The sequence below is a fragment of the Lathyrus oleraceus genome, chromosome 1, assembly GCF_024323335.1.
Source record: "Lathyrus oleraceus cultivar Zhongwan6 chromosome 1, CAAS_Psat_ZW6_1.0, whole genome shotgun sequence".
NCBI classification, from domain to species: Eukaryota; Viridiplantae; Streptophyta; class Magnoliopsida; order Fabales; family Fabaceae; genus Lathyrus; species Lathyrus oleraceus.
Window position 1 is genome coordinate 138,537,607 of NC_066579.1, and position 11,401 is coordinate 138,549,007.

Genomic DNA, 11,401 nt, shown 5'->3' on the forward strand with positions numbered 1-11,401 from the left:
TGGTCCCAAAGTTGGTTAGTCATATTCAACTTCATCTACAAAGAATACTCCAACTCAATTTAAAAAATCTCCATTGTACTTCACTCCTCCTTTTCCTTTCCCAAATCCTAAGTGTGGTGGAAATGCATGAGATTGGTATGTAATGCATCTCAATGTTATCTTACTCAATTGATATTATATCTAGTTTAAGAGGTGAATTTTGAGCCAAAATTTGAATTGGATTTCATGTTTACTTGGATATTCTTTATATTCCCTTGTTATTTATAATAACTTTGAATCATGACACAATTATGAGGTTATTGAAGCTTTGATTATTTAATCAATCTAACCTAGTATACAATCACTATAATTCACTCTACACAATATCAAGAGCCTAAGAGAGCCCTACCTTAAGTTTTTACTTCGAAATTCAAAAGGTTGATGAGGAGTTGTTGATGATTCTTATTATTTTTCACCTTTCCCTTCTTTGAGCTTTGAGGATTTAATCCTTCCAAAAATAAATGCTTGGAGTTTGATTTTTGTCTTCTCTCTCTCTCTCTCTCTCTCTCTCTCTCTCTCTCTCTCTCTCTCTCTCTCTCTCTCTCTCTCGCTCTCTCTCTCTCTCTCTCTCTCTCTCTCTCTCTCTCTCTCTCTCTCTCTCTCCTCTCTCTCTCTCTCTCTCTCTCTCTCTCTCTCTCTCTCTCTCTCTCTCTCTCTCTCTCTCTCTCCTTCTTCTTCTCTAGATTTAGAATGTGAAAAGAAAGAAAATGAATTGAGTTCTGTCCATCTTTTCCTCTTATACCCACTAACCAAAGGACTGAATTTCCCTTCAAATTAACAAAAAAATCTCAGATCACCCTTAATGTCTATAAACATAGTACTAGACTCTAACTTAAAGATATTAAATTAGGAAGATCATTTGGGACATTACATATGTAATAGTGCTTAACGAACTAGTGATGTCCTTATTTCTATGATTGAAGCGTAGCCCTTTCGTATCAGAGAGAAGAATGATAGATTACTTGTAAGACTTGTTACGACATGTGTAGGTGAACTCAAACTATTTATATCATTTGGTATGATTGCACATGCCAAATGGAAAATATTATGTTGAAAGTGTACATAACCAAATGACTTGTAAGTCCGCAACCTATTATGAACTCATTCTTCTCAAACGGGTCATTTAAAGACATTGTCAAACATTAGTTCCATCAAATATGCAACGCCTTGGTTGGAGATTATTTTTAATAAGTTTTCCAACTCAGTCTTTATTGGTGCAAATAGGTATAATTAATTCCTCTTTTGGGGTCTTATGCATTTTTTTAGCGATGAGAAGAACATCAAACACATATTCTTATTGTATATTTTATCTTATGGTGTCTGGTGTGAAATATTTAAATACCGAGGTATTGCTTTGGTTCCTTATAACAAAACACAACACCAATTTTATACTATTTGAATATATGAGGTGACAATGTGATAAAGAAAGTGAAACACGATATTTGGTTAGCTATTATTTGGTGATTTTCAAACCTAAGAAATAAATCATCTTCAAAGGATATGTGGTATAAATAAATAAAATTCTAAATAAAATAAAAATTCTCTCTTTCAGGTTGCTTATATGTAATTTGAAGAGACATGATTATAAATGGGAGGGTAATCTATAGTATTGCGTACAATACATCAAAGTTGTATTTATTTACATATATCAATCAATGTTTGTCTATTACAAAATCTTCATTCCTTATATTTCAGTTTATTTATGCCTCTTTATTGGTGCTACAACCGCAATTTTCTATTATGGAGATCTCGCATAATTTTATGTATTAGCAGATCATTGTTGTCAATTTGAACACATGCAATTCAAATATTTAACTTTATTTCACACACTAAAACATCATTAGTATCCAATTCTTGATCAGACACTTTAAATTTGTTAGAGTGAATTTTCGGAACAATAATATATTCAATCCTCTTTCATTATGCTCCTCCCAATCTCATTTATAAGAAGAAGAAAAATAACAAAACAAAATCAAAAGCAATGAACATCTTTTAATTTTGGAACTTTTGGTTACTATTTTCAAATATATATTTCATAGAAAATTGTGAGACAATAAATGAATTTAATAATAAATACAAACATTTAAAATAAAAATAAAAAATAATTTGACCAATTAATATATTTTAAAAACTATAACTAAAAATAATATTAATACATTGAATTATTCATTTGATATTATATCAAATAGTGAATATATATATATATATATATATATATATATATATATATATATATATATATATATATATATATATATATATATATATATATATATAGATAGATAGATAGATAGATAGATAGATAGATAGGTAGATATATATATATATATATATATATATATATATATATATATATATATATATATATATATATATATATATATATATATATATATAATATATATATATATATATATATATATATATATATATATATATATATATATATATATATATATATATATATATATATATATATATATATATAGATAGATAGATAGATATAATTGATATACAATAAGTGAAAACTTATTATAAAATTTATTTGATATTTAAAAATGATAAATAATAAAAGATAAATAAATATTTTGTAATAAAGGATTAATATATATTTTAAATGTGACATTTTTTACATATGATTATCTCTCTATATATATCTTTCACTTAGGAACAAATTGTTCGAGATAATCCGAATTCGGGTTTAGGATATAATATTTTTGGGCAGATTTTAATTACCTTTCGGTTGAATTCCGAGTTGTCAGAAACTTCTTTGTTTAAAAAACAAAAGAGTAAAACCAAAAATATTTCTTTCCTTATATATATTTTTCTCACCAAAACCAAGATAAAATTATCAATATTTTTGTTTGTTTCTGGCTTATAGGTTTGAACAAATGAGAGTCATGTGCTTTTGTTCATCTTAAATCCTGTCGGTTACATTATCATGACTATATTTTATCATTATATATATATAGACTCATTTTCTTTGAAACTGCACACCACCTTTTGCAGATTTCATTTCTTGTGTAATATCTCTCTGTTTCTCTTTCTCTCTATTTATCTATCTATGTAGGGGCCTGTTCATTTTCCTTCATGATTCATTTTAGTTAATTTATGTATTTTATTGAATTTCTTATATATGTTTTGATGAAATTTATGTATATATGAGATATGAATTACATGCAATCAGAAAGTAATGTAGTCGCACTTTCATTGTAATGCATATCTTTATATTTAAAATTGTAATGCATATCCTCTGTATATTTCACTTATATATTCTTATATAAGTGTGATTTGATAGGATATATGTTGTTCATGATTCATATTGTAAAATTATTTTACAATATCTCTCTCTTCTAAACTAAAAAATAATGTATTTGATCGCTCTCTCTCTCTGAAATCTATTGTAGCTAAAAAAATCAATATATTTGATCTTAAATTTAATCAAATAGATTTAATTTTTTGTTTATATTATATTTTTTCTAAAAGTATCTCTCTTTTGGTCTTTTATTTTTGAAAATTTTGTGTTGAATATCAATAGGAATGTGAAGTGAAGACATGGTAGTTTCTACATTTTGGATGAAGGTCAAGCTTTTCTTAAGTTGCATGACCAGAAGTTCATCTCATGGTAAGTACCAAAAAAACTGGTGTATATTTTGTTTTAAGATCTGACTTTCTTCATCGTTTTTGTTTGATTTCTGTCATTTCTAACATTTAAAAAAATTTACTATTTTTTTCAAATAAAAGTCAAATTATATAGTTTGATTCATTTCACTATATTCAATTATATTTCCCCTTCTCATATTTACACCAAAATTTCAAGTGTTGGATTTATCTAACATCTAAGAATCGATGGGCGCAAAGAGGGAATAATTTCAAAGTAGGGTTACAATTGTTATTACACTCTTCTTTGATGTAATTCATTGTTTTCTTATGATTGTGATGATTATGAAATTAAAGGTTTTTCATTTTTTCTTATTTTGCTTCTTCATATTTTATTTAATAAAATATATTCTGAGTTGGAAAAAATTATAAATTAAAAGAAAAACTATTTTTTAATTTATTAAAAATATTTAATAAGACATTAAAAATATAAATAGAGAATTCATTTTTGCTTTGACTCCTAAAATGTAACTGATATAATGACACTAACTTTTTACATTTTTTCCTTTGACTGAACATAATTTTTTCTTATTCAAATATTTTGAAAATATTTTTTAAATACATTTATAATAATTAATATTCACTACACACCTATCTAGAATTCTTGTTTCATAACCCTAAACCTTAAACCCTTCGATTTATATGATTTTAAGACCATCTTTTATTTCAATTACAAATGAAATATATATATATATATATATATATATATATATATATATATATATATATATATATATATATATATATATATATATATATATATATATATTTATTTATTTATTTTTCAGCTTTTGGATAGGGTATTTCTATTAGTTATATATTAATATAGTTCTTTCATAATGAAAAACACATTTAGTTATTTATTCATTAATTAATTTGTTTATTTTGGATTATAATTTTTTAATAAATTAATATGTTGTTTGTTTGAATTAATTTATTTAAGTTTTTACGTTATGTAGTTTGTAATATAATTTGGGAGAAAAATTTATTTATATTTCAATACTACATGAACTATTTCTCTCTCTCTTTTTTTAAGATATAGCTTATGAAAATGCTATATGACTTAAAAGAAAAAAAAGTTTATTTTATCTTTTATTATAGAAATAACTTATAGATAAGTATTTATACTATCAATTTTCAAAATATATTGTTTATCCAAACAAATCATATTTAATCTAATATATTTTTTTTATGTAAATTTATAGATGAGGATGTTGATAGTACGCCAAAATCATCAACAAACAGTAACTCGAGAGCATCGAAATCACCAATTTCTAATGACATACCTTATTATTCTCATCTAAAGCAATTCAGATATCATGAACTAATGTTAGCAACAAGAAATTTTAAACCAGAATTATTTCTTGGTGAGGGAGGATTTGGTAAGGTGTTCAAAGGTTGGATATGTCAAGATGAGAGGTCTCCTTCAAGACCCGGAGATAGAATGCCAATTGCTGTGAAGACTCTCAACAGAGAAGGAAAACAAGGCCACAAAGAATGGGTGGTAATATATAATTATGTTACCTAATTATGTTTTTTAGGGTTAAATTTTTATGCACTATTTAATTTAAGATTTAGTGAAAAATCTATTTTTTTAATGTGTCATTTATGACAGGCTGAAATTAACCATCTCGGAGCTCTCCAACATCCAAATCTTGTAAAACTTATTGGTTATTGTATTGAAGATCAACATAGAATGCTTGTTTATGAGTACATGCCAAGAGGAAGCTTGGAAAATCATTTGTTTAAGAGTAAGTATTTCAATTCCTTAATAGTTTGAAAAATAAAACATGTTTATTTTACAAGAACAAATGTCTCATACTTATCTTTGTTCCACTGTAATTTTTATTATTTTCAATAAATGTATTAATTTTTTTCTTATAATATCATAGAAATGTAATAGTTATGTATATTTATAGGACGAGCTACGACTCTCACTTGGGATGTGAGAATAAAAATTATGCTTGGTGCTGCAAAAGGCCTTGCATTTTTGCACGAGAAGGCTATAAAACCATTAATATATAGAGATTTCAAAACTTCTAACGTTCTATTGGATTCGGTAATGATTAACCACCATATTTTCCATTAACAATCATATTTGATGTTTCTTTCTATCTTAATATTTTTTTATTTAAGGAATACAATGCCAAACTTTCCGATTTTGGGCTTGCTAAAGATGCTCCGATAGGAGACAAGACTCATGTGACAACCCAAGTGATTGGCACACAAGGTTACGCAGCTCCCGAGTATATAATGACAGGTTAGTAAATTAAGATAATTATAATCATCCACTCTTTCATTAATCTTTTTAAATCAATGTTATGATTTCTAATTTTCATTTTTATGTACATATTTAAAATACTAATATATTAATGTAGAAATGTGCCTTAAATTGATTATGTTTCCTAATTACAGTTATAACTATCATGCACATAATAATATGGATAAATATGGAAATGTAATTGCATTTATATATTTGTTGCTTAAACTTTTAAAATACTTATGACGAGGCTCAGTTGAGAATGCAATTTAAAACACTTGAATTTATATTTTCTCTATCGTTTTAAAAAAAATCCTATAATAACTTATTTGTATTTATATACTTGCATATAAACACTTGTGAAATAGTTTAAAAGAACATATGAAACAACTTATGATATGATCATCAACTTTTATAACTTATTTTCATAAGCTTTTTAAAATAGATTACAAAAATCTTATAACTTTTGTGAATTTTTCTTAATTTTATTATATCTTTTGTTATTAAAGTAGTTTACATACAAACAATAATCATGATAACGTTGTACGCAATACACTGTAAATAAAGCTTCAGCAAGATGAGACTATCTAACAAGATATTGTCATATATTATAATGTTATAGGACATCTTAATTTCAAGAGTGATGTCTATAGTTTTGGTGTGGTTCTCCTTGAGATGTTAACCGGAAGAAAAGCAATTGACAAAAGAAGACCACAAAAAGAACAAAAATTAGTTGAATGGGCAAAACCACACTTAAAAAATCGAGGAGGGATTTATCACTTAATAGATCCAAACATTAAAGATCAATATTCAACAAGATGTGCATATAAAGCTATGAAGATAGTCGCACATTGTATTTATGGTGATCCAAAACTAAGACCTTTAATGAGTGATGTTGTTAAAGAGCTCCAAATTATTTTTGATTACAATAATGATAGGTCTTCTTCACCATTACCTACACCACCATCATCGTTTAAGGGATTTCATGATGGTTCGTCCTCTTCTAATTCCTCTAGATATGGTAGAGGAGATGGTGGAAGTAAATATGGTCCTAAAGTTGATTTGTCATCTTCAACTTCGTCTACAAAGAATACTCCATCTCAATTTAAAAATTCGCCATTGTACTTCACTCCTCCTTTTCCTTCCCCAAATCCTAAGTATAGTGGAAATGCATGAGATTGGTATGTGATGCATCCTAATGTTATCTTACTCCATTGGAATTATATATAGTTTAAGAGACTGCTTTTGAATCAAAATTTGAATTCTCTTTCATGTTTATTTGGATAATCTATTCCCTTATTATTTGTAATAACTTTGAATCACGATAGAATCGTGGGATTGTTGAAGCTTTGATTATTTTATGTTAGTCTATTTGATTTTGAAACTTTGTGTTTTGACTTGTTTAAGTTAGTTGATCCAATATTATGTTATGTCTTTTTTAATTCAACTATTGTATTAAATAATTAATTATTTTGAAGATCTAAATTACTATTGTTTTATTAGTAGAAAATATTTATTTTATTTTGTATCTTTATTTATGAAAAATTAATATTTTTATTTTCAAATTTATAGAGAAAATAATGAAAACGACTTTGTTTTTCACCACTACCTTTAATAGTTTTAATAGTTTAATAAAGTAGAAAATATAGTTTATAAATTATATATTCTAAATTTACTTTTTTAGTTGAAAATTTAGTATATAGAGAAACAAACTGTATAATGTTTTTATAGTATGTTATAACCTATTTAATTGTAATAATATTTTGTTTCTTAAATCGATTTAGAAAACTCTACCACTAGATAAATGATAAGGGATTGCATTTGAAAACTCAACAAACACAAATATTAGAATTTAATTTCTCTAATGTTTATTTCATTTATTTTGATCAATATCATGAAATTGAATTTTCTAAAATGAATCATCTATTGTGAAGTGTAGGATTCACTTTATAAAATTCTTTACAAAATGAGAAGATAAATGAACATACAAAATGAAAATGAATATAATGTTAAACCTTGTAATGGAATGTAACGAAATATATTTGTCTAGTGTCATGTGTTTTATCTTAGATAGGGACATATACATATGAATATGAAGATTCATATTCTTATACCAATTATTACACCAATATTTATATCCAAACACAATGTTTTTTTATTTTAATTTATTTAAATAAAACATAATATTAATAAAAATATTTTTGTTCTTAAAATTATTTTTATAATACAAATATAAGATTTGTCATTAACTAATTTTATTATTGTATTAACCATAAAAATATATTAATATTAATTACATGTTTTATTTATAATTTTTTAGTCAAATTTACTATTTTATTAATCAATAAAATTCATAATATTAATCAAATTTTGTCATTAAAATATGAAATACAATAATCAATTTTTATACTTTATTAATCAATTTTATTTGCTACATTTCATAATTTAATATTACAATTTTATTTCATATATTTTATAATTTATCATCATATTCTTATTTGATATATTTCATATATTTCATAATTTTACATTAGAAATTGATTAATAAGGGATAAATATTGATTATTATATTTTATAATTTAATGTTAGAATTTGGTTCATATGATGTATTTTATTAGTTAATGAATTAGTAAATTTAGTTAATGAATTATAAGTAAAATAAGTGGTTAACAATTTATATTTTTATGATTAATACAATAATAAAAATAATTAATAAAAAATTATATTTATATTATAAAATTAATTTTAAAAATAAAAATATTTTTTTATTAAAAAAAATACTATTCATTGATTAAATACGATTAACACTATTAAATGTATGTATTAGTATATGATTTTGTGTAAACCTTACATTCCTCATATGCATGTGTTGGAGATTGACACCTATTCAATCTAAATTGGCATTAGTGTATGATACACCACTCTAGCATCAAAGCTACAAATACATGAGTACACAAATTGAATGAAAACTACAATTTAAATATGATATTACTAATCTTTCATTTTTGTGACGATGATGATGAGGATAAGGAAGAGGAGGATGACTAAGAGGAGGAAGAGGAGGATGACGATGAAGAGGCTTATATAGTGATGACGATTACATATTATAAATAATAAATTTAACTCAAATCTCATCATAGGAAGTGAAATTTTATAAAGCTTTTAGTCATATATTTATTTTGTATTGTTTTCTACGACTATTTATTTATTTTATTGGATATTTTGGTACACAGGTTTTATTTTCTTGTGTACCACTTTGATTATTTTTGTATTATTTTTATGATTAATGTGTTTATGTGGCGGTGATGATTTTTTTTTCTTTTAAAATAAGTTATATTTTCTATAATATTTAAAGGAATTAATTACTATACATTGTCGATGTAAAAAGTTTTACACCGTCGATTTATCACCATCACTCGTTTGTATTACTTTATAGATTTTTAAAATAAAAGTCAAATTTCTTTTAATATCCAACGTCTATAATTAACGAGGTCCTCAACCAAACTTTGTAATTTTTTTAGTCTTATTTTGTCAATTGCTCTTCTTCACAATAACATTTCAAGGAAAACCATGCCAAAATGTAGGCATAAATCTTGGAGTTAATGTCCTATAATTTAATCAAATATAACGATATCATGTTAGACAATCCCCTTTTGCATAAGCTTAATTTATATTTTATCGCATACAAGTTTATCATGATAAGTGTTTATGTATAAGCTATTTTTATAACCAAAGATAACATAAAGTTACATTATTTTCACAAAAATTATAAGATATTGTTGTAAGATATTTTAAAAAGCTTATGAAAATATGATAGAACAAGTGAAGAACATTATTCCCACAAAGAATATTATTTGATAACTCTATCGATGATAGCCAGTCAGAGCCACAAGAGAGTCACAATGGGTGACTTTTTTGCCTAATGATTTGAGTATATCTTTCTAATCTAAAGTGTGTCCACTTATATAGTGACTTTCTTATGTTTGATCTAAGAGAAGGATCTTAAATGCCATTAATCAATTTAACATTAACAATTATTGATTCAATAATTATCACGTGGGGGACATCTCTGAATATATTTGTAAATGTCCATAAGTGTGTGTCAATGGTTTCCCGCCTATGGGAGATATATACCACGCTGTATTTGGGATACGGGTAGTCTCCAAGTATTCCTCCTTGATTCTGCTCCTATTCTTGTGATATCTCTCCCTCTAATGTAGATGAGATACCCGAGTCGTATTGTTACAATCTTGCCCAATAATCAAGATTGAAAATCTAGGATGTACACCGTCTCCCAAGTGTGAGGCCCGAAGGGGTGTATAACATAAGAGTTATGTCGTTTAACCGCCAATACTTGGGATGAAATATCTGGGATGTACACAACACCCCGAGCGCGAGCCCTGCAAGGGCAAAGCTCTTAAGGGCAATGTTATCTTGATCGCCTACATTCGGGATGCAATATCTGGAACGTAGAGATATCAAGGTGTTTTGAAATAGTTAATTCATGTATCAATGAGTACATATGTCCTTTAAGAAAGGTAGTTTAAGTGTGAATCAAATATTTTAATCCTCTCAGTTCCTTGCCAAAGTTAATCTGAGTGTTATTGTGTCATACCCTAATTTTTAACCGTAAGATTCCACATCTCATTTGCATTTTTTCATACAAGCAAGGTCACATCTTGGTCCTTCCCTTTATCCATCTTTGGGTTTGCTTCTTACATGGATCACCATTCACCTATTTATTGATTTATTTTACCTTTATGTTTATATGTTCATTGCTTATCTAACCACTAATCAAAATATCAAAAAAATATGTCTTGTTTCCGTTAATTTTATTGTGCAAGGTAGGGCTTTTCAATCAAGGACATCTCAAAGTTTTGTGGCTTACTTATCAAGGAAAGTCAAAGGTTCATGTGTTTATTTTCATGCCTTCTTCAACAAGCAACTTCAATCTTTGAGAAATTTAATCAAGAGACAATCAAGGATACCTTATTTTTATTTCATATGATCACCCACGTGCTTTGAAATTCAAGAAAAGTCCAAGTACACAAGCTTGTTCCAAGTGGTTTGACCTAAAAGTCAACATTTTGAAGTCAAAGTTCCAATGATAAAAAATCCTTCAATTCTCAACATTTTTGAATAATTCCTTTTGAATATGACTCTTCTCAACATTCTCTACAACTTTTCTTTACATGACAAGATCCTATTATTCTTAGAGGATCATCAAAAGTTTGGAGACATTATAGGTCATTTGTGGACTTAGTGAAAATTGACCTACTTTTCAAGTGACTTTTTCTCAACTTTCAAGATTCATAACTTCTTCAATTTTCAACATATGAGGCTGATTCTTTTTTCACAATGTCATTTGTGATACCCTCTGTAGCGGTAAATTCATGACCATCAAGCTATGGATAAACTTGACGTCAATAAAACTAGAGTTGT

The 11,401-nt window shown here is 26.1% G+C and overlaps 1 protein-coding gene across 1 annotated transcript; it reads left to right on the plus strand.

Annotated features, from left to right (window-relative positions):
• The first annotated feature begins 3,468 nt into the window (after window positions 1-3,468).
• On the plus strand, window positions 3,469-7,343 carry LOC127122364 (receptor-like cytoplasmic kinase 176). The gene is made up of 6 exons (XM_051052713.1): window positions 3,469-3,664; window positions 4,905-5,203; window positions 5,315-5,450; window positions 5,619-5,758; window positions 5,836-5,959; window positions 6,582-7,343. The coding sequence occupies exons 1-6, from the start codon at window positions 3,595-3,597 to the stop codon at window positions 7,133-7,135; spliced, it is 1,323 nt and encodes a 440-aa protein (XP_050908670.1). The 5' UTR covers window positions 3,469-3,594; the 3' UTR covers window positions 7,136-7,343.
• Window positions 7,344-11,401: the final 4,058 nt, after the last annotated feature.

Excerpts from the sequence above, each read along its gene's own strand:
- LOC127122364 (XM_051052713.1), top strand. The coding sequence starts at position 3,595 with ATGGTAGTTTCTACATTTTGGATGAAGGTCAAGCTTTTCTTAAGTTGC. Across the intron at positions 5,204-5,314 it reads AAGGCCACAAAGAATGGGTG|GCTGAAATTAACCATCTCGG; the intron begins GTAATATATAAT and ends CATTTATGACAG. Across the intron at positions 5,960-6,581 it reads TCCCGAGTATATAATGACAG|GACATCTTAATTTCAAGAGT; the intron begins GTTAGTAAATTA and ends ATAATGTTATAG.